This window comes from Aedes albopictus, chromosome 2 (genome assembly GCF_035046485.1).
Source record: "Aedes albopictus strain Foshan chromosome 2, AalbF5, whole genome shotgun sequence".
Classification (NCBI taxonomy): Eukaryota; Metazoa; Arthropoda; class Insecta; order Diptera; family Culicidae; genus Aedes; species Aedes albopictus.
Window position 1 is genome coordinate 12,590,244 of NC_085137.1, and position 17,366 is coordinate 12,607,609.

The 17,366-nt window shown below is 41.7% G+C and overlaps 1 protein-coding gene across 2 annotated transcripts in view; it reads left to right on the top strand.

The window, feature by feature from the left end:
• Positions 1-17,366, top strand: part of LOC109429871 (zinc finger protein Xfin) — a 67,313-nt gene that overhangs the window by 41,645 nt on the left and 8,302 nt on the right. For both annotated transcript variants that reach the window (XM_019705856.3, XM_019705857.3), the window contains exon 3: positions 12,451-13,419. In XM_019705856.3, the coding sequence (XP_019561401.3) occupies positions 12,451-13,419 (969 nt within the window). The remainder of the gene's footprint in view (positions 1-12,450; positions 13,420-17,366) is intronic.

The window sequence follows — 17,366 nt, forward strand, 5'->3', positions numbered from 1 at the left end:
TATCGTTTTTCATCGAACTCGAGAGAAATAATTAGATGAATATGTTGCATTAACATGAAAAGCATTACTGTGACCTCATCAGGCAAACCCAAATGATAACTACCCTTTAAAAAGTGGAAGCATTAAAGCACTCTCGTGCATGATTTACTATAGCCCCATAGAAGAATTCGAATAACCTTCGCTAGGTGAGATGAGGAGAAAATCGTTTGTTTATACATCAAAAGTTCAATTTGTTGTCTTCAAAATTAACTAACATTTTGCCTTGGTAGTTGCTATTTTCCATTGGTAATGGGTTACATTATCATCATTCTTGATGCCCACGCCGACAGACATCGGATTGGTCAGCTAACAAAAAAAAAAAGAGAATTACATTTTCTTTCCAAAAAGTGCTCGTTTGATTATCTACGATGCGGAATTCGATAAGAAAAAGTGAAAAAAATGCACTTTACCTATGCTGCGCCATGGCAAATTTTGGCGGAGTTACTCTTTTCATAGGGTTGCCACCAGAGAAAAAAAGTGATCTTTAGCTTCCGTCAAATTCACCTGTGCTATCGTATGCCGTCTGAATTCGTTGAACAGCAAAGTCGTTGGGACCTTTATTATTAGCTTTATTAAGCAGATTTTCAGCCGCGGCTGGTTCATCTCCAACTCGTTGGGACCTGGTATTCACAGCATTTCTAGAGGATTTGCCGTACGGCAATGATTTATTCTGTTGTCGACCGGCCCTCGATGAAGCTGGCTCGATAATTTCCCACGAACTCATTAGTTTTAGGTGACATATGACAGAAGAATCTGAGAAAGCTTCTTGTAGATGACATTCAAAATGGTGGTCGCTTTGAAGTTATCGCATTCCGAAATGGACGTCGTTCATGCGAACGAGGCAGATTATCCCTTCCTTCCACAATTCCGGTATTTCTATTCGGTTTCTAAGATTCTGGATATCAATCGGTGCAGGCAGATGGGCAACTTTTCTGAGCTCACCTTGATGAGTTCTGCTGCTTTGTTAGTTTTGACGGGGTAAATGGTATCATGGCATCCCTAACTTCCCTCGTAGTTATTTTTCCGTTGCCCTGAGGGACTACTACGAAAGGCCGAATCACAAAAGGCCGAAAGCACGGAAGGCCGAAAGCACGGAAGGCCGAAGGTAACAAAAGGCCGAAGGGAACGAAAGGCTGAAGGTAACGAAAGGCCGAATGTAACGAAAGGCCGAAAGTAACGAAAGGCCGAATTACAAAAGTAGTAATTCTATTACTTAACCCTTTCCTTTCCATTACTTATACCAATTATATCTATAACAAGAAAAAAAAACATTTAAACAAATAATTATTGTTCAAAATAAATTCATTTTACTCAAATCTGTTTGGAAGTTGTCTACAAATGTGACATGTATAGTGATATTAAATTATACAGATCAGAAGGCCGGCTCCAGAGGCACGTTATCCTCCATTTGGGACATTTGTGCCATTTGTGTGCATTATACGTTGGAGTGGGACTACTACAAAAAAACAATTTGAGATTATGTAATACGTAAGCAACCCATATATACATTCTTTTAATAGATAGAGCATTTAAATAAACGAAAACCGAGTTAATGTGCGTCTTTTATCATTTGGCCTTTCGTTACTTTCGGCCTTTTGTTACATTCGGCCTTTCGTTATCTTCGGCCTTTTGTTACATTCGGCCTTTCGTTACCTTCGGCCTTTCGTGATTCGGCCTTTTGTGTTTTCGGTCTTATGTGGTAGTTTCACTGGTTTCGGCCTTTTGTGTTAAACCCTGCCCTGATCCCCAGTGTCTTTATTCTTATCGTCATTCAAATGCGCATCGAAGTGCTGCTTTCACCTTTCAATATTGATCTCAACATCTTAAGTCAGAGATTTCCCTCGCATTCACGTTTTTTGTCTGTCATATTTAGTCACCATAAATTAACTAACAGCAGCTGAAATCAGTTGTTGATCCCTTTGTTTATTGCAAGGAACCAATCGTGTGCTTATTTTTCTGTTCTTTCCTTGCCAGAGTGATGAAATTGAAGGTGGTGGTGAGTTCGGTGCGCACGTCGGTTCGAAAGAAGTTGAAATTCTGAAAACATCCAGGGGCAAAGATCTGCTAGCGCTGGACGGGTATGTGTTCTACCGGAATTCTCAGGTGAGTTTAACGTTGCAATATCATGCGCTGCTGAACGATGAACTGTAAATGTTTTCTTTTTGTTTTCGATTTCAGAGAGGTAACAGGTGCTACTGGGAATGCAAAGGACGCAGTAGAAAGCCCGAAGGACAGCTGAATTTACCCAAATGTCCGGCTCGAGTGACCACCGACTTCTTCGACAACAAACATGAAATGCTCTCGTACAAGGGACTTCACACACACGCTCCAGATCTCACCTTAATTCAGGAAATCAAGCAAAGAAACATGCTCAAGGAAGCGGCGGCTACAGATGGCGCCAAGCCGTCCGATATCATTCGCCAGGTGTACGATGTGACAGCCCTGTCTCCAGATCAAAAAAGACTGAGTATGAATGCGCAGCGGAAGATTATCAAGCGGGCTAGACACGAGGAACACACGACCGAGACAATATCATTGGAAGCGATAGATGTGCCTTTCGATCTCATACGGGCCATCGATGGTTCCCAGTTCTATCAGGCTCAGGTGCGCGCAGACAGCCACTCGGCCTTCGTATTTGCCACTCTGACCGACATTAAAAGCCTCATGCATTCCAAATTTTGGATCGTAGCTTCAACCTTCTCCGCCAAAACGGGTCTTCAACGGCAAGTTCTAATAATTCACAGCAGCATAGGTCCGTCCCACCAGCAAATGAGCCCAGCGATCTACATACTCGCTTCTGCTTCCTATGAACCCCTATATCGGCAAATATTTTCCAAACTGAAGGAAACCGTTCTCAGCATGGAACAGAAACTGAACCCACAGTTGATGCTGACGGATTTCGAAAAACCTCTTGTCAATGCCCTGGAAGCAGAATTCCCTCAAACCAGACAATCCATGTGCTTCTTTCACTTCTCGCACCATCTGTTCCGATCAGTTGAGAGGCACGGTTTGGCCATGTCCTTCGAGAAGAATTATTGGCTGCTGCAAAATTACAAACGCCTAAAGGCCCTGGCATACCTTCCCCCAGAGCACATTCCGGACGCTTTCTACGTTCTCAAAACGAACGCCCCCCTCGAGCTACATCCTCTCCTGGACGATTTCGCCGACAACTACATCTTTGGGAAAATCGTCGTCAACACGGCCGATGGCACGCCCATGCGAAGTCGTCCCATGTTCCCGCCAACGTTCTGGTCGCTCCATTCGAACATCCTCCAGGCCATCCCGAGCACCTACCAGCACAGCAAAGATTGGCACTACCGGATGGCACGAATTCTCACTGCCTATCACTCCGATCCGCACAACGTGTTCCGATCGTTTCAGCATGAACAGCACGAAGCGCAGGTTAAGCTTACTGCCATCCTGGCCGGGATGGGTTCCTCCCGGAGGAGCGAAGATGACCTGAGGAACGAGGCCGTTCGGAACGTGGCGACCAACTTTACTAGCTATCCAACTTTGCAGTTTTTGGATACCATTGTCGACAGTTTGGGCAGTGAAGGTCGATAAGTTGATTTTTTGCTTCTAGTGTTTCTCGAACATCGTGTGTTTGTTAAATAAAAGGAAGTATTGAACTACCGTTTTCAAATTATTTGTTCGTATGTGTGTTTATTGTATTATCTAGAATATACCGGAATCCCAACCTGTTTTTTAGTACCCACGCGTTACGTTACTCACCTGATTCTTATTATTGGTCTTTCATAACAAAAAAATCACTAGTCTCTCTTTCACACCCATATAAACGAGGCGATAAGCGTGTGGGTATTTAGCAAGGCCATGCTGAGAGTGATGCCCCGATGGAAATTTCCTTGATTTCTTTGAGAATAGAGAATCTATCTTCGTGTCTGACATACATATGCAAAATGGTCATTGACAGAGGAAGCTCCCAGTTAACAATTGAACGCTTTGAACACTAAAGCTGAGAAGCAGTTTTTATTCCAGTGCGGACGTTACGCTGAAAAGAAGAAAAAAAACTTTCAATTGAATGTCCCGGGAAGTGTGTTGGAAACAGTAATTCCGATGACTTTTTTTAAGAAGTTTCATTCCAAAAATGTTCAGAAACTGTTGGCAGTTTTTAGGAGTTTTCAAAAAAAAAATGCTTTAACAATAGGATGCAGTAGGGCAAGATGGGTCACTTAGGGCCGCACGGGACGACTTGTAATTTTTCCTATCTTCCCTCTCTTTCCCTCACGATTTTGAAGATGCAAATATCAAATTCCACTGCACTGACGTAGTTGAAACTTTAGTCGATTGTGCACCGCAAGTGAGCAAATGAACGATTAAATTTTTAGCCAATAATATGGAGTAGAAGTTTAGATTTGCATCTTACTAACAACAGAACAATGGCTGACGATTCAACCGGGACGGTGGTTAATGATGGATCCTCAATAACCATTAACCTTTTAGGACGCGCGCCATCAAGCTACCGAAATTGCACCGCGTTTGCGCTGTATACGACGAGCGAGGTTTTTTTGGTAGTGTTGTACTTTTTACAACAGCATGCGTCCTGAAGGGTTAAAATACAAATCGAATTCTTTATATCGTTCCTGTACTCTTCCATACATTTGTTAGCTATCATAAACAACGAAAGAAAGTTAAAAAAATAAATAAAACATACGTTTTGACAAGTAATTTTTAAATAGGTGACCCGTAGGAATCAAGATGAGTCTTGGGTCATTTATCAAGTAATTCAGATTTCCCAACAAAAATCGGCAATACCTATATTTATATAATTTTGTAAGTATACACCTATGCTAGTGATTAAATTATTTGAAAAAAAAAAATTAACGGTTTGCAAGTTGTTGTTTTGAACGTGAGAACGTAACTAAAAATATAAAACTGGTCAAAACGGTGTTCGATTTCGGGATTATTATTTTTTTAGTTGTATGGAGCGTCGACATTGACCAGTCCCCCCGCTTCCCCCAAAAACTGTACCTGTCTTGGTGAACGGCCCCTAACTGAATTTTGCCCTAAAATGCTTATGGGACACTATATTTCGCCTTTTCGGGCTTTTAGGGCTTTTACTCGGCCAATATAGAGCACGTCAGTTCTATGACAGCACTATAGGTACTAGCATGCATGTTAAATAATACTGTCCAATGGTTACTTGGGAATGTTGGTCAACCTACGGAATTATCAACATTTATCAAAACATTTAGATAATGCGCAAGAAAACGGCACTGACCCATCTTGTCCCATCCCAGCCTATCATGTTGCCGGATTTTAGAGAGCAATTTTGATCTGAAGATACAGGGTGTTTCTAGCTGAATGTAGGGCCCATAAAGAAAATTCAAAATATTATTATTGAATTTGTTGAGAACATACCTATTAATGCCAAAGTGACAGGTTCTTAACTATGTGCATCTGATTCTCGATTTGCACGATATGTCAATTTGTCAAACTATTATTTTTGCCTGATTTGTCGAAAAGTCATGCTACTTTTTTACACGATTTTTCGAATTTTAAACCAAAAAAACTTGTTTTACACGGTACGCATCCCCCAAATAATTGATCTGCAGCTTATCAAATTTCAAAGAAACTATTTACTTTCTCGAAAACAAATGCTAGAGAAATACGTGAAATAATATATGAGAATGCCAAGCGTCTCTGACAATTATATATTTCAAATGCCAAGACATAATCTAGGGTTTCTTTGAACTCACAAGTTTCTCCTAGAGGCCGTAGAAACCTATCTGACTTCTCGCAGTAACTATGGACTCCTCAACTAAATTTAATGTGAATGTAAAGCCACAGAGAAACAGACGTAACACTCGGAACAAATTTCATTGAAAAACATCGTTACGAAATCATAACCGCCCAATGCTAATCGTACTGTAATCAGGGCGCGACATTTTCGAGCAGACGAGCTGAAGTTCACCGTGCGGCAATTTTCATTCACTTGCCTGCATATTCATATTCAGCTGCTGGATACTCGTTTGTCAACTGAATGAAATTCAATGAATAATTGTAAACATCTTACAAAGTGTTATTTTGCTGATAAGATCTCAACGTTTCGATTACATTTAACGGTGCTTTACACAGATCTTTTCCTATTTGATTGTTGTGGATTGATTTTGGAAGGAATCGTAGCCATAAACGTACACGGAGAAACTGAAAAACTCAAAATTAGGTACTTTTAAACTCAATTTTGAGTTCTTTTTCGTCTCCCTTTTCATGCGCTCTTTCTAATGTTGTCAGAGAGTGAAGAGAGAAACAGCCCAACTTTTGCAGTTCAGTGCGTCAAGCCAAAACTGAGTTTCCAGCACAGTACTCAAATTTGAGTGAATACAACCTAGTCAAAATTTCGGTTGGGTGAAAAAAACCTAAAATTAGGTATTCCTTTCACATGGAAGCAAGCGGGAACAACCCAACAAAAACATCGACTCCATCAACTCAAAAGTGGCTTGACGCACGCAACCCCGAAGTTGAGTGGAAAGAACTCACTTTTGGGTAGTTTCGTCTCTCCGTGTAGGTAATTATGAAGATGTTTCTCGATCGGCTTCATATGTAATGACTAAGAAATGACTGACTATGTGAAGAGGGAGAGCGAAAATGAATTTGTTTGTTTTGAATATTGAGTGCAGAATCATTCAAATTCGTGCTGTTTTCAGTCAATGACTATGAACCAGGGAGGGTGCAGGCACGTCAAACTCGAACAAACTACGCCTACCTAACATGCATCGAGCGGGCCTTCCCAAACAACACAATGCGATTTCGCGGGCCACCCCCATCGACAAAACAAACCGATTTCTAAGCAGGATTCGACTAGGCTTCTGGTCGCGTTGCCAGTCACACTAACACACTCGCAAAAGATGAGCAGTAGGCCTACCTTGCCGCATGCGGGTCCCCTGCTATGAACATTTTGCGCCCTAACTAATTGGCCGGACCACCTAGTAGTGAGCAAACGTCAAACAGAAGCAAAAACGATACCAGCGCCGCGAGTGGTCAATTGGCTTCTTTAACTGTGTTGAGATAATTTGATATTCTGAATCTACATGTCAAACTGAGCCGAAATCCAAATTTTCATGAATTTTTAAGCTCGGGAACCTAGTTAAAAATCAATTTGAAGTTGGGAGCGATTTGTCGAATCACCCCTCGTCGCAGTTTGTACTGAGCGGAGCTGTCAAACAGTTGCCCACCTGTCAAAAGGTGATTTCAAAAAATCTCTTTGAAATTGATTTTAGGTATCGAAACAAAGTTCAAAAAATCAATACATTTTTCAAAATTTAAAAACCCAATTGACCAACTACCGAATATTTTAATCAACCGTTAAAAGGTGTTCGATGGGAGGCGAGTGGAGTGTGACGTCTATTTCTCTGTGGTAAAGCTTTCTTAATTCGGCTTGAAGTTACACTCCAAAAAATCCAAACGTCAAGGTTATGTGAAAAATCACGTAGCACCGAAAATGCGTTCATTTTCTTTAGTTCACCTGACGAAGGTAACAGTTACCAAATTATTGATGATTATCAAATGAAACCCCTGTTGCATTCACTCTGGTACCCGGTATCCCTTACGTGAAATTTCACGTAACCTGTTCATTTCATTGTAAAAGCCTTCTAGTTCATCCACCAGCAGCCTGGAGCCCAAACGATCAACAAGATGGCGGCAGTTGACAATAAATCTACTTTTGTTACCAATTATTCTGCGTTTTAAACAACTGTAAGTAGTTAATATCAGAAATATTGAAATAATTGATAATCAATCATTGCTAGTGCTTCTCCAGGAATGGTGGACGCGGATTGTCATCGGCATTTAGGTATGCAGCAAAATGAAAATCGAGCTTGATGAAAAAAAAATAACTAGCTAGCCGAAAGTGATCTCGTTCGTGTTCAACCGTGTTTCAATTATTACGAATAAACATGGAATTGATATGATCAAGTTATTACTTTTATTGTTGTTCACAAAATTGATATAGTGACCACACCTACTTCCAACACTTCGTAGCGATAGTAAAACCCGTTCACGCTGGTTGTTTTGAATGGCGTGGATGCGGAGTTAGAAATCGCAAAAAGTGTTAGGAATTTGGTACGGCCACGGTATCAAACCCGCGATTCCTACATATATTTTTGATAAAAATTACTGAAATAATAATACCTTAAGTTTATAGTTGCCCTCTGTAAAAGGTACAGAAAAAGTCCGTAGTCGTTACGTGAAATATCACGTAGCTATCACGGGGACGACTGGTGGACTGATTATTCATGAGTTCATTTTCAGCTATCCATATTTCACTTAAGTGCTACGTGAAAAGTGCGATGGAAAAAAACCACGTATGTTTTCACGTAACAACGACGTTTGGATTGTTTTCAGTGTAGAATACTGTATTGTATAGGGCACTGCATGAAATTCTCTCCTTCTTTTTCACTCTTACAGAAATTTTGTACACAACAAGGCCACGAAACGTCAAAATCCCATACAAAATCAAAACAGTGCAGTGCCCTATATACAGTCGAACTTCAATGTTCCGTGACTCGATATCGACTCATGGAGGTATTTTTCTCCCCACTGAAAAATAATTTCTGGATTACTATGATGGTCGCCCAAAAAACTTCACAAAGGATTATTCAGAGAAACAGACGTCACACTCTCATCGCCTCCCATCGATCACCTTTTTAACGGTTGATTCAAATATTCAGTAGTAGGTCGATTGACCACTCGCGGTGCTGTTATCGTTTTTGCCCCTGTTTGACGTTTACTCACTACCGCTATCTAGTGGCGGCCAGGCCAAACACAGTACGTGCAGCATTGGGCATTGGGATCACGTTTTCGTGACGATGTTTTTTTAATGAAATTTGTTCTAAGGCGCCGTCCACAAATTACGTAACGCTCTAGGGGGAGGGGGGAGTATGGCTAAGCGTTACGGCTCATACAAAAAATTTAGGATTTTCATACAAAAAAGCGTTACGGAGGGGGATGGGGGGATCAAAAAAGGTCGATTTCAGCGTTACGTAATAAATGGATGCTGCCTAAGTGTTACGTCTGTTTCTCTGTGTTGACTACTTGATATAGTCCATTTTACGAGCCGATTTTATGAATGAATTTTGACAGGAGGTAGCGTCCAATAACCCGTGAAAATCAATGTCATCATCAACATTGTTGTCACTTCGTAAAATGGCTCATTTTCTTGAGCCGATGGTCCCTTCAATAGGACACTGCAATGTTTTGATTTTGTATGGGATTTTGACGTTTCCTGGCCTTGTTGTTTACAAAATTTCTGTAATAGTGAAAGAGAAGGAGGGAATTTCATGCAGTGCCCTATATCGACTCATGGAGGTTTTACTGTATGAGCAGAAGTTTCCACACCGACGAACCGACGTGACAGTGGTGTTTCAAAACTGTCCCCCCTCAATTTAACGGTCGACCAGCAAAGCGAGCGAACCCTTCTGTCAAATCAGCGCAGACGCGAACCTCTTCCTATATGAACACACAGGGGTTTGGGGTCAAGCTAGCAAATCAACGCGAACCGTTATAGAGGTGGCAATAGTGTTCGGATATTTTTCATCAGGGCGTCGCGGACAACAAATTTGAATTTGTTTGTTCTAGCTGTCACGTCGGTTCGTCGGTGGTTTCCATACGAAACCTATAGCAATCTAGCGAACTTAATCAACATGCACATGCACAAGCAGCTTCTATGACACCGACTCATTGCTTTCTTCTTGGCTCTTATGTATCTTACAGAAAAACTTGTAGTTAGAAGACACAGAATGTTGCTAATTGACAAATTGAGGGATGAATTTTTGAAAAAAATCGCGTTCTGGTGGGATTCGAACCCACGACCCCGTATTCGCTAGACCGGTGCTTTAACCAACTAAGCCCCAGAACAGGTGATAATTCTGCGGAATAGAAAGCCAAACTGAACCCGAGCCCTCACCATGAACATTCACTTTTTCAAGAACCATCTATCTCTCTTTCGGCTTAGATGTCAATCCACAACACAGCCTCGTTTGTGCCCAACAACTACAAGTGAGAGCGTATTATTTTTATTTGAGCGTGCGACCGTGCCGAGCTCTCGACGCATACTGAATTAGACACCAGCAAACAGACTGCTTGGTGGCTAGGTATGCGGAGTGCGAGAGTAAGTCTCGGCTTCAAATAAAAATAATACGCTCTCACTTGTAGTTGTTGGGCACAAACGAGGCTCATATTCAAAGTATTTTTGCATGATATGTTACTTGGGTAGGTTTTGCTATCGAAACGAAAATTTGCGGAGAAACCTGTGGGCTAAAAAAAGATCATGCTTTTGAAGGGCTGACCCCAAACTTTTGATCGTGAATGTATCAACTCCACAGTACTATTGTAATTGTATTCTATTTTTTCAAATCTTCAAAAATGTCTCGAAAAATGCATTTTGTGAATATTTTTATAGAAGCTTTAAGGAGCTCAGTCAATCGATACTTATCACCAATAGTTACTATAGTTTATTTCGCGTTTCCGTGCTCTACGCTCGTTCAAATCTTTCAGATTGAAAAAGGTTCCGTTTTCGGAGCCTTCGATCACGGGATTAGGGAAGTTCAAATCGAACCCACAGCTCCTGATTCATTACCAAAACGCAATTCGTAAATAAATCCCAAATCAAGTAAAACAATTACACGCTTTCTCTACAACGAATGAATTCTTCTCCGCATTTGCACCCTTTTTTAGATTGACCCCGATGATCGCAGCACCGCCCCGAGGCATGTCTATCCTGGTAAACCACGCAGTGGCCTACTGGTGTGCAGCGAGAAGTCGAAACAGATGCTGGAAGCAATCGTGGACAATCAGTCCAAAATGATGGACAACCAGCAGAGAATGATGCAGATGATCATCGACACGATCTCCAACGTTCAGTACCTGACGCAAAGTTTCAAATCGAATGCAAAGGCTGCAGCAGCTGCTGCTGCATCTGCTGCCACGAATGCTCCAATGGCGGCGGCTCCGATGGTTTTCAGCGCAGACATCATGGACCCGGTCAACTCGATTGAGGATCTGAACGCGTTGGAGGCCACGTTGAGCGATGACTCCGTCATGCAGCAGTACGTGGCCAAATTGAGCTTCATCTGCGGCAATAGCGGAAGGGCAAACGGAATCGATTGTTGCTACAAGCTGATAGACCACTTCGTAACTCGTCCATTCCTGGTGCAGTGTTCCTGGACCGGGAACTCTCGAACTACCGCACCAACGGACAACGGAAGTCAAGAATTATTCCCCGACATGGAAAACGGAAAATATGCCATCAAGTTCTACAAGAGATTCCGAGCCCTGTTTCTGAGGTTGATCATTCTGGCCGACAGTAGCTTCACGGAAATGGAATGCGAAAACTTTTTCAAACGGATCTTGAAGAACAGCAAGCAAAGGGTACTGTCCAAAATGAGCACCTCCAAACACCGGAACCGACCGAAGAATCTGAAATATAACATCCAACGACCCAGCGGCAGTGCCAGCACCAGTCAAGCACCTATGATGGAAGTGACGGACAACTCCGCTAGTGAGCCATTTAGTGTAGATGCTGTTTTTGGCCATTCGAGTCCTTTCGAACGACCACCTAACTGAACTTTTCCGCAAGTTCCATCCCATCATATTACTTAATTCCGATTTTTAATAATTCGACTAACCATATAGGCACGTGATGCCTCGTTCCGGGACATTATTGCTTGAATGTTATTGTAGTGTGAAATTCGTCTTCGTAGTTCAAGCTGATCTAGTATTATAAGGTATATAATTCGTGGATAAACGAAAATGTCAAATTAATAATCATAATAAAGAATAAAATGTGCAAACAAAAACTTATAATCTTTCCATCAAAGTTAATTACATTTTATTTTAGGCTAGATGCGGAAGGAAGCTTTTTACCAAACAAAAAAGTAAGTAGAATTCTATGATAAGATTGATGTTATCGTTTATCTAGGCACATAAACAAAAACAAATCGCATCTGAACATGACATTTGAATCACATTTTAATGACATGAATGAATATAAGAGCTTTATTTCTTTTAACAAAACTATCTTTTCGTGATAACCCTCTATCATAGAAGGCTCAATGAAATCTTAAGCTACAGTACGCTTTTTATGTATATATGATTTAATTTCATCCCTTCCTTAAATTATTTGCATTTACGCTTAATTTTTCTTTACTGTATTCGTCATGCCTTCATCACTTGTAAGTGGCGTGCAGATTCAAAACTCTAATTGTAAAAAAAATCAAAACCCTTCCGCACCCTTCCGGTTCACAGCACTAGCAGTGAATTAATTATACTTGTGACAAAAGACTTCAACGAAAGTGAAAGAAACGAACCTTCGAGTGCTTCATGCTTATTACTCTGCCTCTTCGAAATATCTCCCATATCTCCAGCAAATGCATCTTCTCCGTATCGCCATTCCAGGAAATCTCCTCCAGCCTACCCGAGAAAGCCCCCCGAAGTTCCGAAACCGCCGACTGGGGTCGGTTCTCGGTCAGTGTAATCCCCGAAGCATCGCTGCTGGCCTCCACTAGCACACCGACCAACCTGGCCCAGCAGCAGCGTTGCCAGCACTGCATGAAAAAGATGAAGAAACCCTACAAACATCGGAACGGCAAGTGTCTGGAACCAAAGTATCGAGCCTCGAATCGACCAAAGTGCGCCTATTGCCATCAAACGTTTTCCAGCAGCAAAGGCATCCCGAGCCATCTGCGCAACAGCTGCCGTGTCTATCGGCAGGTCTGCGAAGCGAAGGGAATCAGCTTACCGCCTGCAGACCATTCTTCCTCTCCGTACGATACTTCTTCCGCCCCCAGCGAAACTCCGGAACCACCCGCGAGTTCAAACCCGAAACCCCTCCCAGTGCTTAAACCAACAAACTCCGAACAAAAACTGAAACGGCCAAGAACCGGCAACTGGACTCATACCATTGTGTGTCAGTATTGTAACAAAAAATTCCTAAAGAAATCCGCCCTCAACAGGCACGTGCAAAGGCAGTGTCTGGTGTGGGTCCGTAAGCAAACGGACAACCTTGCCAGCGTAAACTCAACCAAGGAAGTTACCACGGGGGTGCCGGTGCCGCTGCCAGCGCCATCCTCGTCGTCCGTCCCGGACGATAAAAGTGCCATCGTTAAGAAGGGTCAGCAACAGCAGCAGCAGCAACAGAAGCATGAGCAGGCGGAGGAGCAACGGCCGCCTCCGGCCGTGGTGGTGGAAGAGCTTACCAAGTGCGTCTACTGCCAGCAGAGTGTGGGCAAGAAAACGCGCTTCCAGCATCACAACGGACGGTGCGTGCTGGGTCGGGTAAACGCCGAGCATCCGTGTCCGCACTGTCCGGAAGCATTCATGACCCGGAATCTGCTGCTGAAACATCGGTGCGATCCGGCGCAAAAGGTAGGTGCTCTGATTATAAATATTTATGGGTATGATCATCGGAGTGATTTGAAATCGGGCGAATTCTAAATGGTATTTTTAATTTTATCCCCTGAGTAAAAATTTAAACTCATTAGATTTATGGAAAGGCGAAATTATAGAAAATGGGGTACAAGAAGCCAAAATGTTGATAGATAAAAATGAAAAAAAAAAAATCTTCGGATGTTTTCCAAGAAATCTTGCAAACTATGTATAGGTAATTATTATCCTGATAATTGAAAAGAAAATCCATTAGTACTTATTTTGGATTTACAGGTGGAATTCCCCCAGAAACTTATTCTGTGATTCCGCCAGGTATCCCTTGAAAATTCCTTCTGGAATGCATTCTTCTAGGGATTTTTCCAGGAATTTCTTTCTTTCTCCACCAATTTCTTCCAGTATTCCTCAGGGATTATTTCCGAGAAATTACTTCCTAGATTCCTCAAAAAACGGACAATTATTTCCGGGATTCCTCCAGAAATTTCTTTCGAGATTCAGGAATTTGTTGCGAGACTCCTCTATAAATTCTTCCTGGGATTCCTCAGAGTTCTTTTTCGGATTCCTCAGCGAGCTATAGGAAGCTTTCTGGGATTCTTCCAGATTCATTGAAAGGTTCTATCCCGGATTCCTACAGGAACTTTCTCAAAGATTTTTCCAGAGATTCCTTCCGAAATTTCTTTTGAGATTCCCCTAAAAAATATTCCTGGGATTCATCCAGGAGTATCGGGACTCCCCCACGAGTATACGTCGAGAAATGCCTTTCCGCGAAAGAACTCTTAGATGAGTCCTAAAAGAAACTTATGGAGAAATCAGGCCAAACATGTCTAAAGGTCCAATCTGCAGAAGAGAGACTCTCTTTGGTTTCCCTCTCTTTCATATCTCAGCTGTTTCTTTGTACATATTATGATTGTCTCCTTGCATTTGTAACATGATGATTGGGTTGGGTAGTTTTCTCCGGAGACCGTCGTAATAAAGTTGGAAATTCTGAATTCACTTACTTTTATTAACACCACTGAATTGCACCGAAAGGCGACCGAGCAGTTAGCGGTTCAAACCTACACTAGTCGTAAAGAATGATCGTTCGGTAAATAGAACACAATCCCGATCTACCAAGTGATCGTCACACATTGAACGATGGTCAAAATAATCGTCTTTTGATTTGTACTGCAAAAATGGTTGAAAAGTGTGCCATTACATTGCAATAATTGAAAGAGACATTGAACAAAGAGAGCCACTCAAATGCAGATAGGACCTATTGAAATGTTTGGCCTGAAATCCCAGAAAGAGTTCCTCAAGGAATCTCAGAAGAAGGAATGACAACTTCTTGAAGAGTACTAGAACAAACTTCTTGAGTAATGTAGAAACAAACTCATTTAGAAATCCTACATGGAACTCCTGGTCATTCTCCGTAAAAAATGCTGTAAGAATCCCAGAAGGAACTCTGGAAGGAATCCTAAAAGAAACATTCTCTGGAGGAATCCCAGAAAGAGTTCATGAAAAAAATCTTAAGAGAAGAAGTCGTAAAAAGAATTCCCTGAAGAAGCTCCTGGGCAATCTTCGAAGGAACTACTCAAGGAATTCCAGAAAAAACTCCGAGGGGGGAAACAGAAGGAACTCTTGAAGGAATTTCAGAAAGAACTCTTGAAGTAATCTCAGAAGGTTGCTTAGAAGGTACTCCTGGAGGAGTTTGTCAAGTCAAATTCGGGAATTTCAAAAATCCCCGAAGAATTTCATTCTTGAGAAATAGCAGGTTTCCTCCAGGATTTTCTTCCGTTGCTTTTCGAGATTTTCCTAGGAATTCTGATCCAAAATTCTTAATGAGTTTCATCTATGTAGAAATTCTTTATAAGTTTCATTAAAGAAATGCCTTCGGAATCCTTCCAGATATCCCTCCAGGAGATCTAGCATTCCGCCGAGAATTTCTTCCTGGAGTACTTAAGGTGCTCCTTCTGAGATTATTGCAGGGGTCCATGCTGGGATTTCACAAGGAGTTCTGTAATGGGTTATTTACGGAGTTCCTTCTGGTATTTCTCAGGATTTTCTGCTAAGATTAATTAAGAGCTACATTTTGGGATTCCTGTACTAGCTTCAGAAATTCCAAAGAAGTTCCTTCTATGATTCCTTGTTTAGAAGGATTCCTTCTTCTGAGGTTCCTCAAGGAGTTCATGCTAAGATTCCGCCAGAAGTTCCATCACCCGTTTCTCGCGGAATTTGTTTTGAAATTCCATTTTCATCTAAAATTAACCAGAAGTTGCTTATGAGATTCCTCTCTGAATTCTGTCTAATATTCACCCAAAAAATTCTTCATGCAGTGATTCATCAAAAAATCCTTCTTTAATTAACCCAAAAGCCTCTGGGATTCCTGCAGGTGTTTTTTTTTGGAATTTCTTCCTGGATTCTTTTAGGCGTATCTTTTGTGATTTCTAGAAGAATTCCTTTGAGATTTCTCCTGGATTTTTTTCAGGAAATCTTTCCAGGATTCTTCGTGAAACTTCTTCCGGAAATTCTCCAGGACCTCTTTCTAGGGTTCCTTTTAGAGTTTCTTCATAAGTTCCTTCTAGAATTCCTCGAGCATGTTGCAGTAACCCGAGATTTCTTTGAAAGTTCTTTCCTAGATTGCTTCAGCAATCCCGAGAATCCTTTAGGAATATTTGTACGTCACTGTTGAATCGTCTTGAATTCCTTTTGACGTATAAAAGTCGTATTGAGCTTTCGAAAAATATTCACGCCCTTGGTAGACCGTCATCTTCGAAATTATAGATACCATGGCTGCTGTCGCCATTGATTCATAATTTCAATAGTCTTGAAATACTTCTGACTTCGTTTTCAACATTCAAACCACGGCAAAGTGAATAATCATCAATGACGGAGACAAAATCACACGAGCCATTTCATGCGGTGCGTGTAATAGGACCGCATAAATCCGAATGGGTTAGTTCCAAAGGCCTTCTTTCACGTACCCGGATACCCCTGAACGGTTCTATACACGCAAGGTTGACAAAATGATTTTTCTTCGGATTTCTGGATTTAAGTCAGCGATATTAAGCTACTACTTCCCAGATGTCGCCGGTGTCAGAAAGGCAGCATAGGAGACATCCAGCTCGTAGCAGTTGCCCTCTGGTTTTCCAAACGTTACCTTAATCACTGCTCTAGTCAACTTCTTGATAGAAATCTGTTTTGCTCGCAAATACTGTTTACTTCAACAATACTACTTTGTGCCAGGCTTCGATCATTGTCTTTGGCAACACTGATGATGATCGGTTGATTCAGCTTGGCCAGACTCTTGAAGCCATTCTCGTTAGTGATATGGTCACTTGCGCCGGAGTCTAGCTTGATGGGTTTTCTCCGAGGATCTCCGGAAGTTTGGTTGGTATTCAACATCGCAAGTAACATTTTTTACACAAATAGACTAGAAGAGGTTCTTAAAATCATCACAAACCTAAAATAAAAGATATACGGTTTTATGATGATTGTTAACAGCGGGATGGCATTCCGCACTGAGGAGTATGCCATTCTTGATTGTTAAAACCTCTACAAGACTAATTGGTCACCAAATGTTACTTGGGATGAATGCTACGGCCATTACAAGCTAGGCTGGCTTCTGCTTGAATCTTGACTAGGCAATTATTGGCCATGTGTCCCTTTCGATGACAACGGTTACATCTTCCGGTGAACTTCCGACACCTCTGCTTTTCAAATGATACACGCTCCTCTTCAAACTTGGTTCCAGTTCTGCATCTTGTTAATATTGTGTAAATAACTGGAACAATCTGTTCCCAGCCATCTTATAAGCAAACTATAGCATAATCACTTGGCATGATACGGAACCTCGCGATGCAGGCGACTTGCTCCGCCAAAGCGCCGCCGCTCAATGAGGCAGCATCACACTGATCACTTCGTCATCATATTTGCTGTCACCAATGCTTGCT